The sequence below is a fragment of the Mirounga angustirostris genome, unplaced genomic scaffold (genome assembly GCF_029215605.1).
Source record: "Mirounga angustirostris isolate CCGP_5_RB_7025 unplaced genomic scaffold, mMirAng1.0.hap1 SCAF_4, whole genome shotgun sequence".
NCBI lineage: Eukaryota > Metazoa > Chordata > Mammalia > Carnivora > Phocidae > Mirounga > Mirounga angustirostris.
The window spans coordinates 152,611,412-152,634,850 of record NW_026991712.1 but is presented as its reverse complement, the minus strand read 5'-3'; the positions used below and the strand labels follow the sequence as shown (position 1 = coordinate 152,634,850).

General features: G+C 48.6%; 1 protein-coding gene and 1 long non-coding RNA gene across 6 annotated transcripts in view; one reads left to right on the top strand and one right to left on the bottom strand.

The window, feature by feature from the left end:
* TRABD2B (TraB domain containing 2B) overlaps positions 1-1,742 on the bottom strand; it is a 208,515-nt gene extending 206,773 nt beyond the window's left edge. The window contains exon 1 of one of the 4 annotated variants that reach the window (XM_064589178.1): positions 1,019-1,742. In XM_064589178.1, coding sequence (XP_064445248.1) covers positions 1,019-1,120 — 102 coding nt within the window. In that variant the 5' untranslated portion in view covers positions 1,121-1,742. The remainder of the gene's footprint in view (positions 1-1,018) is intronic. The other 3 variants (XM_064589179.1, XM_064589177.1, XM_054512871.2) reach the window with 3 other exon arrangements.
* Positions 515-15,456, top strand: LOC123858361 (uncharacterized). Of its 2 annotated transcripts, none has more exons than XR_010410943.1 (4): positions 515-881; positions 2,232-2,326; positions 3,691-3,775; positions 14,094-15,456. It is a non-coding gene; the product is annotated as an uncharacterized LOC123858361 (long non-coding RNA). The 2 variants fall into 2 exon arrangements; XR_006794147.3 differs by having other exon boundaries at positions 3,575-3,775.
* The last annotated feature ends 7,983 nt before the right edge of the window (positions 15,457-23,439 follow it).

The following is a 23,439-nucleotide window of genomic DNA, read 5'->3' as shown; positions in this document are numbered from 1 at the left end:
AAATGAAAAGTGTGTGATGGGGTGGGTGGGGGAACAGTACCTTATTTTATTAACAACCAAAAATCGTGAATGCCGGCATATTGCAGCTCGACTCACTCTGAGCTCCCAGCTGGCCACCGACCTCCCCGCTCCCGCAGAAATCAGGACGCTGGAGGTGCACCTTGCCCAAGGTCAACTAACTCCCTGCTAAGCCGGCAGTGAGGGAGGACCCTACAAAACCTTTTCCTGTTCCCTGGCCTCCAAATAAGTGTTATTTTCAATGCATTCATTTACACTTTGAGGGAGGGAGACTGAGAGAAATCAAGGGATTCTTGGTTGAGAAGGAAAATTAAGAGAACCAGTAATTATTCAACCCCCAAGGAGATATTAGGCCAGCATGCCCTGGCACTTCCTTTTCCTCTCCTCTGGAATCTTCCCCCTTTTTGTGAAATGGGGGCAGTTGGGAGATTGGGTGCTGGGGACTGGGCTGGAGAGGGAGAGAGAGGAGGGAACCAGCACCAGGGAGAAAGTTTGCCTTAGGTTAGAGTGGGAGGACAGGGGAGAGGGAAGCCTGCGAGGGGGACAGAGTGGGAATGGGAGAGAGGGAAGGTCTGATGGAAGTCAGAACAGAGAAGGGCAAGGAATGGTAGAAACAGAGTCAGAAGTGGGCAGAGAGCAAGCAGAAGGGTAGAGACAAGGACAAAGTAAGAAAGAAGCGAGTCAAAGGGGCACAGGGAGGAAACGTCCAAGCAGGACCAGGACCGAAAGTCGAGGAGAGCCCGAGAGCGTCAGCGTGTGGAGAAGGAGCTGGAGAGGGAGCGCCCCATCTCGGCTCTCCGCACGGAGCTGGAGCCGGGCGGGAGGCAGGAGCCGGGGAAGGGCGCCCGAGGCAGCAGCGCCCGGTGAGCGGAGATGGAGCGGGTGGGCTGAGGTGGGTGCGGAAGGCAGGGACCCCTCCGCCCCACCACCAGCAGCCCTCGTCCCCGCGGGTTGGAGTGGCTGGGCGGCCGGGAGAGTGGCCGGGCAGGCGCTCGCTCACCGATCCGGGCGGCCGGCACTGTCCTCCGTCCGGGGGCTGCGGGCGGGCGCGGGCGGTGGCGAGGAGGGCGGCGAGCAGCGGCCCCGCCAGGGCGGCGTGCATCCTGCCGGGGCCCGCGGGGCGCGGAGACCCTCCTGGGCGGCGCCCCCTCGGCGGGGCGGGGAGCCCCCAGCTGGGCACGGAGGTTCCTCTGGGGCGCGGGGCTCCAGCGGCGGGATGCTGGGAGCCCTCTGGGGCGGGGCTGGGTGTCCCTGCCGGACCTGGGGGGTCCCTCTGGGGCGGGGCTCCGTCTGCTGGAAGAGGGGGGACCCTCTGGGGCGGGGCGGGGCCCCTCCCCAGGCGCGCAGCCCCGTTGGCCGAGCCCGCGGTTCTGAGAGCGCGCGGGTCCCGGAGCGCGCCGACGTCCCGGAGCTGCGTCGCGGTCCAGGGGCGCGCGGGGTCCCGGGGCGGTACCGGGCTCCCAGGGCGCGCGGGGTCCCGGGTTACGCGGGGGAGCCGGGCGCGCAAGGGTCCCAGGGGTGCGCGGCGCTCCAGGGGGCGCGCGGTGGGACAAGTGCGGCGGCGGGCGCGGCGGGGCGGGGGTCGGGTCTGGGGCGCCCGGCTGCCCCAGAGCCGGGCTCAGAGGGGCGGCGGGTGGCCGCGCGGCCGCTGCCCGGGCTCCGCCATGCTGCTCCGCGGCCGGGAGGGAGGGAGGGAGGAGGGCGGGAGAGCGGCGCGGAGCCGGGCCGGGCGGGGGGCTGGGGCCGCCGGGGCGGGGGGAGGGGAGGACCCGGCGCGGGGGGCGGGGGGCCGGGCCGCGCCGGGCCGCGCCGGGCCGCGCCGGGCCGCAGGGAGTCGGGGCGAGCTCCGCGCCCGGGCGCGGCGAGGCGGGGTCTGATGGGCATGGCAGGCGCTCGCTCGCTCCTCTCTCGCTCCCTCGCTCGCTCCCTCACACACGCGCGGAGGGAGGCGAAGCCCGCAGCAGCCACTTCCCCACTTTCCAAACTTCCCAGTGCAACTTTTTCCTCTCCTCCCCTGCCCGTGCCTCCTCCTCCCCCATCGCTCCCCCTTCCCCTGGCCGGCTCCCCGCCGGCCGTAGCTTCCGGGCGCGGCCACCAGGGGGCGCCCGGGCCGAAGCCCCGCTCGGCCAACTTCTGTGGGCTCTTCCGTGGACACCGCTGGGCGATGAATTCGGGGCCACGGACCAGCATCGCCTAAAGCATCTGATGCGCAGGTCCTGGCGGGAGTTAACAGCGAAGGAGGCAGGAGTGGGCAGCCACTCCCAGACTGGCTGAGAAGGCAGCGCTCAACGGAAATCCAGGGAAGCTGGTAATTACAACTTTGTATCACACTGTTCCTGGCTAACACTGGCACGCGCTTAGTAGGTGCTCTGCAAACTCTAGTTGAATTAAAACAAAACAAAACAACAAAGTAATCTTCCTCACAACTCCTTGGCACCTTCCATTTAAACAGTCTTCTCCCATTAACTTCCTTGGACCCGCACAGGATCCCTGTAAATGGCCGGGCAACGGGGAAGATTCATATTCCCAAATCCTTACACCATAGGAATTGAGAGAGCCCTTAAAACCAACCTTCTGTTCCTGAGAGGCAGATGAAGCTTCGAGGAAACCAAAGGACAGGGCACACGCTTCTGGGCCATTTTCAGCAAGTGGGGAAACTGAGTCACAGGCACCCTTGCTTAGTTCTGTTAAATGAAAGTTCACTGATTCCTCCTATGCTGACAACAGAGACTGAAGTATGAATTAGGTAGACTTGTCAGGAGCCCATAGCCTAGAGAGACAGACAAGGACAGTCATGCAAAGAGGCAATTAAAATCAGACAATGAGTGTCAGGACAGACAGAAGCACTGCCAAATGGGAACAGAGAGGAAGGTCTCCTAACGCAGCTCAGAGGCTCAGGGAAGACTCCTGGGAGTGGTCTTGGATGATAAGTCACAGGCAGCTGAGTGGAGGGGCTGCACAAAGTCTTCCAGGTGAAGGAAGAGCAGGTGCCAAGGTGCAGAGGGAATTGGGCATAGGTGCCCGCAGGGTACTGCAAGCAGCTGGGCACAGCTGGAACAGAAGGCCAGTGGCAGGAGCTCAAGTCATGTCTTCTGGCCATGCTGGAGAGTTTGTACTTTACATGTACTAGGCGCTAGGGAGGGGTCATGGCAAGATTTGAAGTAGAGGGTAGCTGGAGCTGACCTGTTCTTTGAGGAGGCATGACTGTAGGTGGTGAGTTGGGGGCAGAGAGGTCGGTGGGCAGATAGGCATTCAGTGCAGAGGTGACCTGATTCCCAGCCCAGTGCTTTCCCAGCACTCTGGAGCACTCTTGTCTGCAGGCACCAGATTGAACAGCTGGAGAATGGCCACTCTAGAAGGCTGGGCAAGGAAGACTGGGCTGGGCCAGGCTGGAGGGGCAGAAAGGCTTCCAGAGCGCAAGATCTGGGCCTTGGGGCAGAACATGGAAGGGAAGGAGGGGGACACCAGAGACGTGCAGGTTGAACCACACGAGATTGCCATTTTTGTAGGCCAAAACCAACTAATGTTGGCAATTTCGTATGGTTCAACCAACTAGGTATTCGGAGCAACCTCAGTCTCAGCCCAAGCATACATCTGGCGACAGATGCTGAGCAGGCCAGAGTGCCCAGATGGGGTGAGACAACAGAGTGGCTCCATCTTTCCCTCACACAGAGCTCTGAGAACTGCAGCTGTGACAAAAGAGAAGTCTTTTAAAGAGCCCCTGTTCCCTGAGGCTGCAAAGCTCCCACAGCACTTGGTAAGGATGAGGTGAAACAGTTGGGAAGTGGGAGGAGGAGTTCATTCCACTGAGATGGAGTGTGATGGTCTTCATGGGGAGTTAGAAGATAGAGGATAAGAAAGGACCTTATCAAGTTAAGAATAGATCCATATAATTAAAGTGATGGTACATGTGAATATGTGCGTGTGTGTGATTTTTTAAAACGTTCGAAGGCTTTTTTTCCCCTAAAATTATAAAAGTTTCATTGGCTAATTGTCATGAGTACCAGCTATGACTTTTTCCTTCATGGCGCTATCCTATGGCTGTGTGACCACGGTCAAAACAGTTACCTCTCTGTGCCTCTCTTTCTCCATCCAGCTTCCTGTCCTTTTTTTTTTTTTTTTTTGAGAGAGAGAGAGAGAGAGAGAGAGAGAGATTGAGCTGGAGAGGGGCAGAGAGAGAGAATCTTAAGCAGGCTCCACACTCAGTACAGAGCCTGATGTGGGGCTGGATCTTACAACCCTGAGATCGTGACCTGAGCTGAGATCAATAGATGGACACTTAACCGACTGAGCCACCCAGGCTCCCCTCCTGTCCTATTTTTTGAGTCAATGTGTGCAATAATACTTTGAATCTCTACCAGCACTGTTACCGATATTGTTAATAAGATGCAAGAACAAACAGGTTTTTCCACTCCTAGGTGGAAAGAGAGTTGAAAACATTCATCCATACAAACTAGTAGTATTGTTCAAAGTAACTAAAGGGACAAACAACTCAAATGTCCATCTATAGATGAATGGACATACAAAATGTGATATATTCTTATGCTGGAATATTATTTGTCCAGAAAAAGGAATGAAGTACTGATACACGCTACAATGTGGATCAGCCTTGAAAACATTACACTGAATAAAGGAAGCCAGCCACAGAAGGGCATATATGGAAATATGATATGATTTATTCATACAAAAGGTCCAGAGGCAGCAAATAATAGAGGCAGCAAGTAGATTAGTAGTTGCTTAGCATTAGGAGGAATGGGGAGCTTGAGGGACCTTGGCTGAATGGTACTGGGTTGCTTTGGGGAGTAATGAAAATCGTCTAGAATTAATTGTGGTGAAGTTTGTGCAACACTATGAACATACTACAAACCACTGAATTATACACTTTAAGTGGGTGAATTGTATGGTATATGAATTATATTTCCATAAAGCTGTTACCAAAAAAACAAAGAATAAACAAGTTTGGGGCCCCAGGAGAGGGTGTTCCTCAAGAACAAGGGTCTTAGTGTTTTCCAACAACTTTCTCTCCCACCTGGTGGGGCAAGAGAAGCCCTGGATGGACAGTCCTAAAATCCTAGAGATTCATTGTGCTTCTGCTAATACCTCACTGAGCAGCTTCGGGGAGTTCTGTTGGCCTCAGTTTCCCTGCCATCAGTATGAACAAGCTCATGGAGCAGATAACCATTAAGAGTCTTCTGTGTCCAGCACTAGAGTTCAGAATTCCATGGCCACTGCCTGCCCCGGGGCCTGTAGGCAGGATGGGAAAGGCACTGGGCTCAGGAAGCAGGCAGTGGACTCAGCCACCCGCTTCCTCTCCCAGTGCACATCCGGCCCACTTTCCTTTTATTGCAATTTAATGAAGTTGTTCAATCAGATGGGTACCAGGAATCTGTAGGCTGTAACAGCCCGGGCAGACACAGAAGCCTTGTAGCGTAACTAAACTAACAAAATCTGCCTCTTGAGCAGATCCAGGAGCCCCAGGGCCTGCCAAAGGGCGTCTCTCAGGGAAGGAGATGAGGGGGCTCCCTGCTCAGCTGACCCAAAGGAGGTATTTTGCCCTGGGCCGGAGGGCTGCCCTCTGGCTGGCCATTGCCTGGGTCACTGACCCTCCTGGTGTTTTCAAATGGGCCCCACCAGGCCTGACTTCCAGTTCAACTGCTATCCCAGTTGTGCCCATCTCTCACCCACCCAGAGCTCTGCCTTCTCCACACCAGCCTTCCTTGTCTAGAAGTTAATCCTTGATGACTGAAAAACTGCACTGCGTTGGGGGTAGGGGGTGTGGGGGGCGGAAAGCAGACTCCAGGACCCTGCAGCGTCAGCAGTGCTGAAGACAGTCTAGAGTGATGGAAAGAACTAGAAAATATCAGACACTGAGATGATTCAGAAAAGGGCATTCCCTCCTGGAGTGGGATAATAGACACAGGATCATAGGGTATGGATTGGAGTTGCTATACAAGATGGCATTCCTAAAACAAACAAACAAACAAAAAACAAAGCAAAACAAAAAACAACTTAAAAAGAATAATTTAAAAAAAAAGAAGAAGAATTAAAAAAAAAAAAAAAGCCCACCTCTGGTCCAGCTCAGTGGAGGTGTGGAGAACAGGGAGGAATCAGCCAGATGCTGTCCTCACAGAGCTTGCAATCCAGTGAGGGAGACAGGATATGCAAATTGTGTGATTTGGGAGACATGGGGTGTGTGTATGTGTTGGGGGAACAACTTTAGGAGAGAAAGCCAGCCTTAGGAGAGAGGAAATCAGCAAAGGTCTTTGTAAGAAGGTCGTATTTGAGTTGACCTTTAAGGATAAGCAGGATCTGGACAGGAAGGTCATTTCAGACAGTGGGAACAGCATGTGCGGAGGCATGGGAGTGTAAGTGTCTGACGTATCTGGAGAACTGTGAATGATGATGGGGGAGAGCTAGCATTCGAGAAACACTGGGAAGGGTTGGAAATAAGAGTACAGCAAGAAGGGCCATGCATGATTGTGGAAAGTCCTTCATCTCACCATTCAGAGGATATAATCTTCTTAGCTTGCTCTGCATAAATTGCAGGTGCTGGTTAAGAGCGACTACATGTCAGGTTCTAGATGAGATGTGCCGACATCAGTGACAAACAAGAGTGTTATGCATTGACCATTAATTCACAAATGCTTATCGGGTCCCCACGTGTACTATATAGTGTTAGGCATGAAGGAATATAATCCTGACCTCTGGCTACCTGCAATTTTGAAACAAGATGGAAATACTCAGGTGTCTAGTTATAATGCATTTAAGTGCCAGGTGAGTGATGTAATATTGTAAGAGTCCAGGAGAAGTCAGGGAGAATTGGAGTGTTGAGGACATCTTCCAGGAGCAGTGGGGATTTGAATTAGGTGGTGAAGGAAAGGTAGCATTTGAATAGATGGAAAGAGAAAGCACAGGGACAGCGGTGGGGCTGGGAATAGAACGTCCAGGCTGGAGAAGAGGGTGGGCTGGAGTGTGGGCTTGGGTAGCACAGTCCGGAGGACTGGCAGGTGCAGAAGGAAGAGCAGCTAGGGATTGTCGTAGACCAATTCTGTGCATGACCATTTATCTAACGGGTCTTGGCAACACCGTGAGACAGCTTTTTACCCCCATTTTAAAGATTAGGAAATAGAGTCTCAGAGGGGACACATGGCATATTCAAGTCACACAGTTGATGATTGGAGGCTTGTACTGTCTAGTTCTTTCTACGAAACCACTTGCTTCCTTTCAGACACAAATGGGGAGGTAGCACAGGTAGCGTGGGCTGACTGGGCGTGGCTTCTGGACACACACACAGTCACTGGGGGACACACTCACACCACATATAGCACATCCTGGACTGTCTCTCCCGACCTCATTAGGACATGGGACGATTGTCCTTTAGGAGACTTTAGCCTTTCACTCTAGCTCAAGCTGTGCCAGTCTCCATTCCTCCTTTTAGGATTCAAAGAAGTATGGGAAGGGGAAAAAGAAATGTGATGCCTGAAACAAAATACCCCATTGAGCTGACCACTAAGTAGCACTTAGACCCCAAGTATACACACAGCTGCTTTATGGAATGAAGGCTATAGCCCATGTTCCTGGATATAAAATAACAAACCACATATAACGTTTTACATTGCTATGTAATTAGCACGGATCTGTGAGTGTGTGAGCCAACCAGGGGGAGGGAAGGGGGTCTCGGGCCTCGAGCACAGTAAGCCGTGGAGAAAAGAGCATGTGCTGTGGGGCCAGAAAGACAGGAGTTTGAATCCTAGCTCTGTCTCTTTGCATCCCTAAGGGCACTAGGGCAGTGCTTGGGATGAAGATGCTGGTGATGCCTCCATCCACGGAGGTTGTAGTAAGACCTTGGGCCACTTATTTAAACTCAGAGAACTTCCAATTTCATATCTGTCAACAGGAGTAAAAGCGTATGCCTTACGGAAAATGGTTTTGCCCTTTCTGCCCCCACGGGAACATTTGGCAATATCTAAAGACATTTTTGGTTATCACAACTGGGAAGGTGCTGCTGGCCTCTGGTGGGTAGAGGCCGGATGCTGTTAGGCATCTTACCATGAGTAGGGCAGTTCCCACAACAAAGAATTATCCCATCTAAAATACCAATCATACTGTGATTGAGGAATCCTGTCTTACAGAGTTGCTGTTTTGCGTTATTAATCTTTACGAACTTTTATTGAGAATTTACTGTGTGCCCAGCACTGTTGTTATCACTTTATTTAAATGCATTACCCTCTTACTTGTTCATAGTAAATTGGTGAGGGAGATACCATTATTATCCTTACTTTACAGATGAGGAAACTGAGCCCCAAAACCTACTCAGAGTCACATAGCCAGTCATAAGTGGGGCCAGGGTTTGAAAGAAGGCAGTGTGGCTTCAGAGCCTTCCACGGGCTAGATGGAGCTCATGCTCAGCAAGGGCCTGCTTCCGTGCCTGGAGCATGCTAGTGATGGTGACTCCTGAAAGAGCATGAGAGAATTCATTCATTCATCAATGCAACGCGTGTGTGCTGCGAGTCTACTCAATGCTTGGTGCTAAAGAATTGGTGAACAAGATAGGTAGAGTCTTTGCTCACACAGACCTTTCTTCCTAGTTAATGACGACAAATAACATAGCAGTAACCATTACCAGTGGAGACAATGGAAGTGATAGAGTGTCCAGTGAACTAGGAGGAGTTTGGCAGGAAGAGATCTGGGGAAAGAGCACTCCCAGCAGAGGGCAAAGCCCTGAAAGAGAAAGCCACCTTGGTGTGTTTGGGAAACAGACAGAAGTCCAGCAAAGCTGGATGTGTAGGGCACAAGGGAGAAAATTCTAAGAGATCACAGAGAGATGAGAGGGGCCAGGTGAAGTAAGATTTTGTAGGTCAAAGGAAGACACTGGAATTTCAGTTTTGCTGAGAAGGTAGAGGAGGGTTTTAAAGAAGAGTAACATGACCTGATTTACATTTTTAGAAGATGGATCAGACTGTAGTGTGGAGGCTGGTGAGGTGGTAAGTGAGGCCTTCAGGAGCCCGGTAAGGGCGTTAGGGCAGCACTTGGGGTGAGGATGGTGGGGGCTGCAACCACAGAGGTTGTAGGAAAATGAGGAAAGTGAGCAGATTTGGATCATACAGAGTTAGAGCCAGATGCGGCAGATGTGCCGTGGCGGTGAGGGCGCCAGAGGAATCGAGGAGAACACTGAGGTTTTTGTCCTGAGGAACTGGCTGCATTTACTGAGAGGGGAAGGCTGAGGGAGTGGGGGTGGGGGGTAGGGGCGGTGACAAGAATCCGGTTTTAGGTCATGTTAAGTACGAGCTGCCTACTAGGGTCCACGTGGAGGTGCTAGGGGAATGGCTTCCGCGTGAGCGTGGGGCTCAGCAGAACAGTCCAGGCTGGAAGGGTCCCTTTGGGCTCCATTGCATGGAGATGCTATTTAAAGCTAAGGGCCTACCTGAAAGAGATTGAGAATTGAAGAAAGCCTGTGTCTAAGCCCAGAGGACCTTATCATTTCTAGTTTGAGAGAGGAGCCTCCACCCCAAGCAACAGAAGTAGGAGAAAACCCAGGAGAGAGAAGGCAAGATATCCAGTGAAAGAAACCAGGGAAGTGACCATTAGATTTGACCACAGGGAGGTTGACAGGAGCCGTTTCAGTCAACTGCTGGAGACAGAAATTCAATAGGTTGAGAACGAGAGGGAGGAGAGGAAGCACAAATAGCCAAGCAACCCCTTCTTGGGTTGTGGGAAAGGGTAAAGTAGTGGACTGGCATAAGAACATATGGGCAATGCAGAGACTTTTTAGAACATGGGTCATATAGCACACTTGTATGCTGATATGAAGGATCTGGCAGAAGGAAAGAACTTAGGATCCTAGGGAGAGAGGGCTCCACCAGAGAGAGCCTTGAGAAGCACGAGAGAGTGCAAGACACTTGAGATCCAAAGACAAAGGATGGGCTAATCCTTGGTAGGACATTTCAGCTGTTGTTTACATGAGGGAAGGCAGCGAGCATGTGAATGACATTCATGGTGGATAAATCCTTTGTCAAGTAAGTACTCGTACTTTCTCAGAGGAACATCAGCACCCTGACCTGGGCCACTGGTCAGCCCCTGGCCCTGACCACTGATCCAGACTGAGCTCGGCCCCGTAGACTGGATATCTAATGCCATCAACCATCTCTCTCTGTTCATAAGAGAGCCCCTGGGAGAGACCATGGATGACTCAACATAACCCATCTGTACAGCTGACAAGCACTTTTGAGGCAGAGGTTCGGCAGTACCAGCATCCACCAACAGATGAGGGCTGCCTTTAAGACAGTCTCAAAGAGGGGAGCTCCCAGGACCTTTCTGAGGAGGTGGTTATTCAGAGTAGAACCATTTGCGCAGCGTGTCTTCATAGGAGGGAGTTAAGAACAGGAGGCTATCAAATGGGGCCAAAATTTGGGATTCATCAGAATGAGAGGGCCAGGCTGAGGCAGGAAAGAGAAAGTACAGAGGTTGTCCAGAAGGACTCAAGTAGAGCTAAATGAAGTATAAATAGTTAAGGGGGGTTATTGGTGGTTCAACTAAATCTAGGAGTGCTGCATGCTTTTCAGCTTTCTCCTTTTATTTGGGCTCTTGAAGGACCAACGTGGTTTGTATGAGTTAGGTATGCATTTCTATAGTGATTAAGAGTTTGTAATTGCCAAACACAAGCTGTATGAGAAAAAGCTTCACAACTTCCTAGCTTACTCCCTCCAGATCTCCACGTCCTCATCTGTGAAGTGAAAACAACAGCAATATGGAGCTCCTGGATTTGTTGTGGGGATTAAGCTGGTGGATGTGAAAGCACCTGGTGTACTGTCAAGGCTGGGAATATTACTTTTATGATTATTATTAATAATACTAATAAGAAGAGGACTCTAAAGTACCTCCTTGCCTAGGATAAACACTGTCATGCTCTTCTAAAAAGTTATAAGGGACCCCTGGGTGGCTCAGTCGGTTGAGCGTCTAACTCTCGATGTCAGCTCAGGTCATGATCTCAGGGTCATGAGATGGAGCCCTGTGTCAGGCTCCGCACTGGGCATGGAGCCTGCTTAAGATTCTCTCTCTCCCTCTCCCTCTTCTCCTCCCCCACCCTCTGTTCATGCTCTCTCTCTATCTCAAAAAATAAATAAATAAATAGTTATAAAAGAGACGAGTCATCTGCAACATGGACACCTTATGAAGAAGCCTTGAGTGTCTGTGGCAGGGTGGTCTCCAGAGCCCCTGCACTGAGTAGTTGGCCAGGTCACACTGTGCACAAGGGTGCTCGGCTGAGGAGGTGGGGTGGGGGATGGGGGGTGAGGGGGTGGTTGGGGGTGGGGGGGGCAGTGATATCCAGCCAGTGGCAAGGGGCTGCATCTGTGTTTGATTCCACTAGGCACTATACAAGCTGTCAGGGGCTCAGAGGGCACCCAACAGCACACTTTTTTTTTTAATGTTATGTTAATCACCATACATTACATCATTAGTTTTAGATGAAGTGTTCCATGATTCATTGTTTGCGTATAACACCCAGTGCTCCATGCAGTACGTGCCCTCTTTAATATCCATCACCAGGCTCACGCATCCCCCCACCCCTTTCCCCTCTAGAAACCTGTTTGTTTCTCAGAATCCACAGTCTCTCATGTTTCGTCTCCCCCTCCTATTCCCCCGCCTTCATTTTTCCCTTCCTGCTATCTTCTTTTTTTTTTTTCTTTTAACATATAATGTATTATTTGTTTCAGAGGTACAGGTCTGTGATTCAACAGTCTTACACAATTCACAGCGCTCACCATAGCACATACCCTCCCCAATGTCTATCACCCAGCCACCCCATCCCTCCCACCCCCCACCACTCCAGCAATCCTCAGTTTGTTTCCTGAGATTAAGAATTCCTCATATCAGTGAGGTCATATGATACATGTCTTTCTCTGACTGACTTATTTCACTCAGCATAATATCCTCCAGTTCCATTCACATCATTGCAAATGGGAAGATTTCATTCCTTTTGATGGCTGCATAATATTCCATTGTATATATATACCACATCTTCTTTATCCATTCATCTGTCGATGGACATCTTGGCTCTTTCTATAGTTTGGCTATTGTGGACATTGCTGCTATAAACATCGGGGTGCATGTACCCCTTTGGATCACTACATTTGTATCTTTGGGGTAAATACCTAGTAGTGCAATTGCTGGGTCGTATGGTAGCTCTATTTTCAACTTTTTGAGGAACCTCCATACTATTTTTCAGAGTGGCTGCACCAGCTTGCATTCCCACCAACAGTGTAGGAGGGTTCCCCTTTCTCCGCATCCCTGCCAACATCTGTCGTTTCCTGACTTGTTAATTTTAACCATTCTGACTCCACCAGCACTCTTCTATAAATATTTAGAATCACTTGGCCTTTACTTACCAAAACCAGTAATGGGGAGTCTGTTGACCATCTTTAGCTATCGACATTTTCATGATGACGTTCCAAATGTACCCCCAGTACCTCCTCTACTTGCATGCCCTGCTTTCCATTCAAACTCATCATATCCAAATTCAAAACTCCATTTTTCTCAATTCAGAATTTGGGTTGGATTCTCCTCAGTTATGTGTGATGTGTCTTTTCATTAATCCTACCTGGACACTGATTATGACATTTAGTGACAAGAAGTTCACTTCCTTCTGAAGTAACCAACTCCACTTTTAAGCAACTCTTAACCTTTAGAAACTTCCGTAAATCAAGTCTGCCTGCCTGAGGTGTGCACCACAAGCATACCTTATACCCACAAGGTGCTGGTTCCCACCCTCAAGATCACATGGAGCAGCTCTTCTCCACTGTCTTCATTACAGCTATTCATAGATTCACAGAGACCAGGTCACTCTGGTGACCTGTCTCATTGTTCTTTCTTCCCTTCCTCATACAAAAGGCTTAGCCTATTTCTATTCTCCTGATCACCATTTTAAAGATTCCTTTTGTGGTGATGGGCATTAAGGAGGGCACGTGATATGATGAGCACTGGGTGTTATACTCAACTAATGAATCATTGAACATTATATCAAAAACTAAGGATGTACTATACCTTGGTTAATTGAATTCAAATAAAAAGATAAAGATTCCTTGTGTCTAGAACCCATGTTGTTTCCAACATTCTACAGTTTTCTCATTCGCTGATTTACTATGTCGTTCACCTGTCATCTACGTGCCCAGGGATTGGAGGCTAAGAGAGAAAAAATAATTTGCCCAGGATCTTCCGGCTGCTAAGCTGTTCTGACTATAGACCTGCTCTTTCACTATTCCACAGTTGCTTCTGGCGAGAAGCAGTGGCCCTTTGACTCCAGCCAGCCTTCCAAGTGGCAGAAGGGCCCCTGCTTAGTTGAATTTTCTGCCTCAGAGCTTTTCCCTTAATCTGTCTGGAGTGTTTAGCAGTCCCACTTCTTTCTTCCCCTGTCAAATCAGCAGCTCATGCTAGAGGTCTAGCCGAATCAATGCCAACCGTTTCTTCACAGTTCTAGAGCCTTTTTCCTCCAGACCTCTAGACATGCCGCAGCTGGAGTAATCACTGTTTCCAACCACAACCTGAAACATTAGCTCAGGACTAGGAAAACAGGAGTTCTTAGGATAGTGAATTCAGGAGAACCATGAGAGATTATGGACTCCGAGAAACAAACTGAGGGTTTTAGAGGGGAGGGGGGTGGGGGGTGGGTTAGCCCGGTGATGGGTATTAAGGAGGGCACGTACTGCATGGAGCACTGGATGTTATACGCAAACAATGAATCATGGAAGACTACATCAAGAACTAATGATGTAATGTATGGTGACTAACATAACATAATAAAATTAAATTTAAAAAAAGACAGTGAACTCAAGGGATTGTCACATCTAGAGGGAGAGAATATGGCTAGACAGAAGCCTTATGAGGGTAGAGTCCGTGTCTGTGTTTTTCCATTGAACTTTGGGCATCGTAAATATTCTTAACGGCTGTTAGGATTAATTGATAATGTATTGGGGGCACTTCCACTGTGTCAGGCATTTAACAAGATGTGAGAGTTAGGAGAGCTCCATCTCTTCTATCTCCTCACCAACACTTAACCTGGCCCATTTTTGTGATTACAGTCATCCTTGTGGGTGTGAAGTGGCATCTCATTGTGGTTTTAATGTGCATTTCTCCAATGACTAATGATGGTAAGCATTTTTCATGTACTTATTTGACATTCTTATTTAGTGAATCCTTTGTTCAAATTTTTTGCTAACTACTGGGTTGTTTGACTTTTTACTGAATTGTGATAACTTCTTCAATGTTCTGTTCACAAATCTTTTGTCAAACAGAGTTTTGCAAATAAATCTTTTCTCCCAGGACATGGCTTGTATTTTCATTTTCTGAACAGTGCCATCTGAAGAGCAAATTTTTTTTTAATTTTTAAGAAATCCAATTTCTCAGGTTTTTTTGTTTGTTTTATAATTTGTGCTTTTTGTGTCTTATTTAAAAAATCTTGGCCTAACCCATGGTCACTAAGATTTTCTTTCCTTTGTTTTCTCCCAGAAGTTTTATAGTTTTATGTTTTACAATTAGATCAGTGATCCATTTTTAGTTGAATTTTATATGAAGTGTGAGGTAAGGATCAAGAGCTGCTGCTTCTTCTTCTTTTTTTTTTTTTGGAAATGAATATCTATTGTCCCAGCACCATGGGTTAAAAAGAGTATCCTTTCTGTATTGAATTGCCTTTGCACCTTTATAAGAAATCATTGGTTATTTATGTGTGGGCCTATCTTTGGACTCTCTATTCTGTTCCATTGATATATATATCTATATTTACAGCAACACCACACTGCCTTTATTATTATAGCTTTAAAATCAGTTGTGATAGCTAGGCAGTGTACCTCTTCCAACTTTGTTCTTCATTTTCAAATTTCTTTGGCTACCTTAAGTCATTTGCATTTTCATACAGATTTTAGAATCAGTTTGTCAATTTTTGCACAAAATCCTGCTGGGTTTCTGAGTGAGATTGCAATGAATCTCCAGATCAATCAGAGGAGAATTTACCTCTTTGATAATATTATCTTATGATTCATATGCATGGCTTATCTTTTTTTTAGATTTTCTTTAACTTCCCCCAGCAATATTTTGTGATTTTCAGCGTATATAACCTGCATATCTTTTATAACAATTTTCCCTAAGTATTTCATGGTTTTTAATGCTCTTATAAATAACATTTTAAAATTTTCAATTTATGACTGTACTTTGCACATATACAAAATACAATTGAATTTTGTATATTGCTCTTGTTTCCCACAACCTTGCTTTTCCTTTTTTGGGGTATCTATTGAGATGATCATATGGATCTGTAATGGTATTCCCTCTTCGTTCTTGTTATTAGCAATTTAATGTGTATTTTTCATTTGTATATGTTCTTAAAATATACATTGCTGTTTTGTATGCATGTATTTTTACTGTATATAAATGGTATTGTTTTATTAATCTGATTCCGTTTTTGCTTTTTTGTACCAAAGAATACACTCTACAACCAATTTCTGTTTCTTCTGATTGCTACATAATATGCAATGGTGGTATCCCATACATTTTACCTGTTCACTCTCTGAGTGATGGTCTTCCAAGTTGCTTCCAACTCCCTGACTCTACAAATAATGCTGCAATGAACATCCTTATACATATTCTCTTATACGCCTGGATGAAGTTTTGGGGGGATGCATACTCAGGGCTCAATAGCTGAATTATAAAATGTGCATATACCTAATTTGACTGTATGATAAGGAATGTTCTCCAGAATGGCTCTACCACTTCATAATCCTGCCAGCCTGAGGGATTTAGGGAATCCTGTATCTCTGCAAATCTTGCCATTATCCAGCCTTCTAATTTTTATTGGTGTAAATTATAGAAACTGATATCTTATTGTAGTTTAACTTAAATCTCTCTGATTACTAATGCTTGTAAGCAGCTCTCCCTATACTTTTTGTCTTTGGGGGGTTGCCACTTCTAAAAATTGCAGTATATCTTTGCTTTGAGTTTTCTCTTTTTCTTGTTCATTTGCAGGAATTTCTTGTATCTTCTAAAGGTTAATCTTTTTAAAAGATTTTATTTATTTATTTGAGGGTGGGGGAGAGGCAGAGGGAGAAACAGACTCTCCACTGAGCAGGGAGCCCGACCTGGGGCTCAATCCCAAGACCCATGAGATCATGACCTGAGTCGAAGGCAGCCACTTAACCAACTGCCCCTAAATGTTAATCTTTTGTCAGTTTTAAACATTGTGAATATCTTCTATCCTGTTATTTATTTATTTTCTCCATGGTGCCCTTCATTGATAAGAAATCTTTTTTTATTTTTATTTTTTTTAAAGATTTTTATTTATTTATTTGAGAGAGAGAGAGTGAGCATGAGCGAGGGAAGGGGCAGAGGGAAAGACTCCCAAACAGACTCCCCACTGAGCATGGAGCCCAACGTGGGCCTTGATCCCATGACCCTGAGATCATGACCTGAGCTGGTATCAACAGTCGGGTTGCTTAACCCACTCAGCCCCCCGGGCACCCCGGGACATGTTTTTAATATTAAGTCAGCCTGTCCGTGAGCATGAATGTCTCTCAACTAATTCAGATCATCTTCTATGTTTTATATTAGTATTATATTCTTTTATATAGTAGTCTTTTATATATTCTTTTCTATGTAGTATTTTCGGTGTAATTCCTAATACTTTCTATGTTGCTGCTACTATGAATGATGGACATATTTAGTGAGTGCCTTCTATATGCAGGCCCTGTTTTGGGTGCTAAGGATGTAGTAGTGGACATAACACGGTCTCTGGTCTCATGGAGCTGACCCTGCAAAGACAGACATAACACAAGTAAATAGACAAATACGACCACACATTGTGAAGAGTGTGGTAAAGCAAAGGCCCAGCTTTCCACCCTGGCCCTTTGCCTTCCCTATGTCATTTCTCAGTGCTCTGTATCTCTACTCTTACAAAGATCCTGACCAGATGTCAGGAAGCCAGGATTTCCAGTCCCAGATCTGATTCTATCTAGCCAGTTTGTTCATCTTTAGAACAAAGGGCTGAACTAGACAAACTTTTAGGACTCTTCTAGCACCATCCATTTTCCTTTATTCCTTCTCTCATCCCTTCCTTCCTTCTTTCCTTCCTTCCTTCCTTCCTTCCTTCCTTCCTTCCTTCCTTCCTTCCTTCCTTCCTTCCTTCCTTCCATGACTGAGTGTGAAAGAAAGAACAGTATTACCTGGGGAAGGGAAACTGGCATGTCTAGTTTTAAGATGTCAGGATAGTCAGGTCAAATGCCCACAGTAAGAACATTCAGGTGTGAATCTTAGGAGAAGAATCTATGGTAGAAATGGACAATTGAGGGATACACTTAAAGCCAGCCTGTGAATGAGAAGAGTGTATAAAATAACAAAAGAGGAGGACTAAGAATAGAACCTGGGGACTGAGCCATTTAAAGTAAATTAGAGAGAGGAAAATTTTCAGAGCAAAACAGCCATAGGTTTAGTTTTATAAGCCAAAGGTTTTTAATCTCCTATGAAAACACTTTCAGAGGAAGTTTAATTAATGATTCAAAATCAATCTTTTAGAATCTTTTTACATCATCTTCCCTCTGGAATAAAACTGGTCAAATTGATGACCTTCTATGATCTCAAAAGCATATTGGCTTTTAAGGATTTTGTTAACAAGATATTGGAGCAAGTCACCTTATTGCACATTGCCTCAGTTTCCCCATTTGTAAAATGGGCATAATAAGATTTATTTGATGAGGCTGTAGTTAATGTGAAATTTGGTCTAGGAAAGTAGGAAGTTTTTATGGAATTAGGAAATCTTCATGTTTTAATTCTTTATGATGATATCAAGAGTTAAATTTGTTTTCTGTCTTTGAACTTTCTTCCCCATCCAGTGACTAACCTTTTTGTAAACTAGTGTTCATTCCATTCTCACATACCTCCTCCTTCTGTCTCAGCTCCTCTAGGCGCCCCACGCCCAGTAGTTGGGAGATCGGAAAGACACCATCTGCTGATTAATAAACAGACATGTATTCATTTATAAGTTGATTGGATGAGGGTGTCTCTTGATGTCCCTGTTCTGAATGTTTGTGCATTCCACTACATCCTCACTTACTGAAGTCACACTCAGAGGCTTTGTGGCTGGGATGAATCACATCTGAGCTGACCATCCTTCCTGGAATCCGTGGGCTGCAGAGTACGTGAATTTAGCCAAGGTGGACACCTGCCACTGACTCAGAATAGGAGTGGCTCTGGAGGATCACGTCTTTACAGACTCTGTTTGGGGCCCTGACCACAGGGCCCGAGGATCATGGATGGAGCTTCTATGGAGCATCTTCTGCATGCTCAGTCCTGGGGTGGGGGAGCGTGTGGTGAAATTGGAATAAATCGAGAGACCTGGGTCCTCGCACTTCAGAAAGAAAGAGGATAGCAGGGGATGGTGGCAGGCTTGGGACAGAAACTTAAGGCATTTCATGGGCAGCTTTTTATTTATCTAGGCCAGACTGGGACCTAGCACCAATAAGTTCCCCCCAATGGATTAATATTCTTCCTAAAGATCCACAAATCTCTCAAGCCCCTCTGAGCTCACCGACTTCCATTGGCTCCCCTCTCTGGAGCGTGATGATTTCTCTGGGAATTGCAGGAGCTCGTGCTTGCAGCGCTTGGCCGGGGCCTTGGTCTGCCTCCTCCAAGTGAAGTTGAAGAGCTGCAGATGTATCTGGGCTCCTCACCCATTTACTTGCATTCTTTATCCCCAGCTTGGTGTCCCAGAGACATTAATAGTTGAAAGGGAGATTGTTCGCTTTGTTTTTTAAAGAGATGTTGAAGAAACAGAAATCAACAGGAGTCAGCCCTTCCACTGCCCCAAAATTAATAGGCGCAGAAAATCCTTTCATGAGATGGGTACTCACACCAATCAGTTTCCAAGGCATTTCCATTTTCCAGAAGGGACACTTGAGGCCCCTGCATTTAAAAGCACTTGCCCAAAGTCTTGTTGAAAATCAGTGACAGAAGTGAGAATAAAATCCATGTATTTTTTATCCCAGTCTGAGCTTCCACTCTGTACAGCAGTGAGGACTTAGGGCAGCCTTAGAAGGGGGACGAGCGGCCCTTTGGGGTGGGGTGGGCATGCACGTGGGCAGCCAGGACAGGGCCAAGGGCTAGGGCCATCTCTGCGGGGTCTGCACATCTCTTCCTGGGAGCTCACGCCAGTCCTCACTTTCTGTCTTAGTCTTCTCTCCTCCAGCTTGGGCTGCCATCCACACGGCAGGGCAGATCTGCGGGCGGGGGGGGGGGGGGAGCGTGTCTGTGGGTACACGTACCTGACCCCTCTGGCCCAGCTCTAAGCCACACACCCACCCACCACTGAATGCAGGGTCTGAAAGCCAGTGGGTGGTGAGTGGATCCCAGCACCACAGCAGGAACATGAACTTTAGGTCACACAGACCTAAATTCAGAACCCCAATCTACTGTTCTTAGTTGTACCGGCTCACACAGGCTACTTTCGGAACCTCCGTTTCCAAACTTGATTTTTACACCAACCCAGGTGAAGAACACGTGTTAGAAAAGTGAGAATCAGAGATGGAACAGCCATGCAGGGGCAACACTGATGATAGGAGGGGTAGGTCATGGTCAATGGGGCCCTCGTTCCCTGGGGCTCTGTTCGAATCCTCCCACCAGCCAGCTCTGTGAGGCAGGTGCGAGACTTGTCCCATTTTATGGATGAGAAAACCGAGGCTAGAAGAGTTGGGCACCAGTTTTGCTATCTCTGTATGTCCCTCATGTGCTTCCTGGGACAGGCGAGGAATTCCTTCCCGCTGTACTGGGGAGAAGTGAAGACACAGAGTGGAAGATGAACCGTGTGCCCAGGGTCATCAAGGAGTTGATAGAGGGGTTGGTTCTGAGTCCAGATTCCCTGCTCCATCTCAGGCTCCCCCGCCCCCGGCCTCCACTTGCTGGGCCCCGACAAGCCCCAGGGAAGGCATCCTGCCCCAGAGTGGTGCTCTCCCAGGCCAGCCTCACCCCTCCTGCCAGGGAAGCTCTGCCCTTATCCCCTGCCAGACAGCCTTGTTGCCCAATGCGTGGACAGGAGCCAAGCCTGGCAGCCTTTGGTGGGCATCCAAGTTGAACTGCTCTTTCCTGCGCTGAGTTTAGCACGCAGCATGGCTTCATCGTCCAAATATGTCCTGCCAGACAGGCCTCAGCTGCTGGCCGGCGGGGCACTTGGAGGCCCGAGAGAGCTTGGCCCTAATTGGGCCCAGCCAACATAAATCTCTGCTCTCATTAAGAGGAAGTCCAGCCATTCTCTGGCAGGGAAGGGGTGAGAGGTGGGGAAGGATGGCAGGGTAAGAACCTCTCACTGAAAGGGGTTGAGTCCTGCAGTGGCCCTGGGACCCCAGCAAGTGTCCGGATAGTGCTGGTCCTCGCGTCCATCCACACTTCTGAAGGGGTGAGAGGCTGCCCCCAATGATCTCTGAGAGTTCATGCCAATCATAGAGCTGTCCTGTTGCTTTGGGTGGGGGGGGATCTTGTTTTCCCCTCTCTTTGGGGCACCCTCAGGGATAAATCCCATTATAACCTGTGGTGCGCTGGGCTGTGTCTGTCACCTGACTTGGGGGGTGGTTAACACAAAGTCCTCCCCATGAACAAAAGATCTCCCAGGGGCTGCTTTGCTGTCTGGAACCTTGGTAGCAGAAGGCTTGGATGGCCCCAGCCACAGAGCAAGGTCCTCTAGCAGGGGTGGCTTCCCAGGGAAGCCGGGTCACTCACAGGGAGGCAGGTAGGAGGTAGCCTGTCAGGGTCTGTCCTAAGAGCAGACTTGAGCTGGAAACCATGGTCAGCTGTGATGACCGGAAAATGTTGGGTCAGTTTGAAAACAGATTATACCAACCTTACAACCTCTGACCTTGCCAAGCATGCAAGCCCCTAACCACCCACTCATGCATCATGACATTCACTCCATCCTCGGTGTTTATGAAGCACTAGCCACTCACACCAATAACGCGGGGCGCTGGGGCATGTCAATGAATCCCACAGAATCATTGCCTTATCCAGAGTCATGATCTACGGAGAAGGACACGCATCTGAAAAATTGATGACAGTCCTCTACCAAAGATATGTGCAAGGTCCTCTGGGTACAGATGCAGAAGTTATGGGCTCTGATGTGGGGGGAGGCGGTACAGGGCACAGACAGGGTTCCCAGAGAAGGTGGCATCAGCAGTGTCTTGGAGAGTGAGTTGGAAGTACAGAGAGGACAGCAGAGGAGAGGGGAGAGCCGAGCAAAAGCGGAACAGAAAGACAAAAGGGGCGCTCTGATCAGAGAACAGAGCAGCAGAGTTCTGTGTGGTTAGAGGGGAGGATGCAGAATGAGGGGTGGGGATGAAGATCTAGTGAGGCTGAGGCTTGGACTTCTACGATGTCCCAGTTAGGGGGGACCTAAGTTTGTTCCAGTGATATTTTACAGCAGTTCCCAAACCCTGTCTGTGCCTCAGAGACATCTGGAGAGCTTTCATAAAACACAAATAACCAGTTTCTACCCCTGAGATCCTGATTTCGCTGGCATGGCGGGGGCCGGGAATCTACATTTTTAAACCAGTTCCCTAGGTAATTCTGAGGTAGCTAGCTAACAGCTTAGCATTGCTCAAAAATGTAAGATGCCAATACATGCATCAGAGAAAAATAGGGCAGAATTGGGAGACAGAGAATTCTGAGCGGGGCGGGGCGGGGGATGTCACAATTTGCAACAGAGTGGGTCAGGGCATGGAAGATCTGAAGGAGTGAAGGAGAGAGCCATGGGGAAGCCTGGGAGAGGACCACTCCAGGAAGTGAAAACAGCAGGTGCAAAGGTCCTGCGGCAGGGCTGATTGATGTCTTGAGGGGAGAATAAGGTCAGTGCTGCTGAAATGTAGGAGATGAAGTCAGAGAGACAGTGGGGGTAGGCAGGTTGTGTAGGGCTTATCCCCTGGCCTTTTTAAACCATTGATTTAGTCCCACCATCTCGTGAAGAAACAGGCCCAGAGAAAGGACCTTGAGTAGACACATCTACTCTGTGTCCCTCTTTGGCACAGGGCTCTGAACGAGGCTGTGTGGCTGGTGCAGACGGGCATGGAGATGAATAGAATATAGGTTTTGTTGCCCCAAGGATCTCAGTCTAGAGGGGGAGACCCCACTCATGAGATCCTTTCCAACAGATGGCAGACTGTAATCCATGCTAGTATCCTGATTCCAACTATCACAGAAATAGCAGTCCCAGTTTGAGGGTGTGTGGAGGAGGTGGGCATGGGACCGAGCAGACTGCCACTGAGTAGTACCTTGAGGGGTGAGGAGTAGGACTTTAGTGGGCACAGCAGGAGGCACGTGCCCAGCGAAGCAGCGCAAGTGCAGAGATGGAGCCCGAAGGGAAGGGAGGTCTGTGGTTTGGGGAAGGCAAAATGCGGGGTCAGAAAGTCCTGAGTTTCAAATCTTGCGCAGCCTTGACATTTGAGAACTGGGGGCACAGGGCTTTTTGCGTCTCTCTGGTCTCAGTGTCCCCATCTTTTCCACAGGGTTAACCCCTCCTCTGAACATTGGCTCTGGAGCTGAACGAAGTGGTGCCTGGTCCTGGGTCTACGGGCCCGGGGCGTGGCGGGGGGAGGACGAGCTCAGGAAGGAAGTCTTGCAGGGCCCTGCTGGGGGTAGAGCCCTCTCTCTTTTGCGGCACCAGGCTGCTTCCATTAGCTGCAGGAAGAGGAAGAAAGCTGGTGGGGAAGGCAGGAGAGCATGATTTGGTCTGTTTTCCTCTTTACCTACAGCACCACTTTCCGGCCTTCTGGGAGCCGTTGTGGGCAAGGGCCACCAAACAGTGTCCCATCCGCATTCGCACTGCCCATCTCATTGGCCAATGTGCTCCAGATCTCAACTGCACCCTGGAAGTGGCATCGTTATTATTGCCCCATTTCACACGGCGGGGGTGGGTGGGGGTGGGGGTGGGGGGTGATATGGGAGGTGGGCAGCAATGGCCGTGAAGGAGCCAGGGCTTCTTTATATTTTTTCCTCTCTACCCTGCTGACCTACCCACTTCGCCCTGCCAGGGCTTCCAGGTTGGCCAGACCCCAGCCCTACCCTCTAGGCCCAGCCTGGTTTGCTCAGCCTGGGGAGGGAGCCTGGGCTGGGAAGAAGAGGCGCATCCATACAGGTTAACCCTTTCTCTGCCAGACAAGGAATATTTCTGAGGTAATTTGGTTAGATGCAAGTTCTTTACTCTCTTGATCCTTCTTCTTCTTTCAGTAAGCCCTTCCTTAGGTCTCTCGAGCGCTGTTTCCTGGGTTCAGCATGGGGGATAAAGAGGCAAGTCAGACCTTGTCCCTGCCCTGGACCTGCTCACCACCTCTGGGGGGACAGAACGGGGGACGTAATCAGTGCTATGCTGAAGGACTTGAGAAAGATACAAGCCCTGGGGAGAGGCCA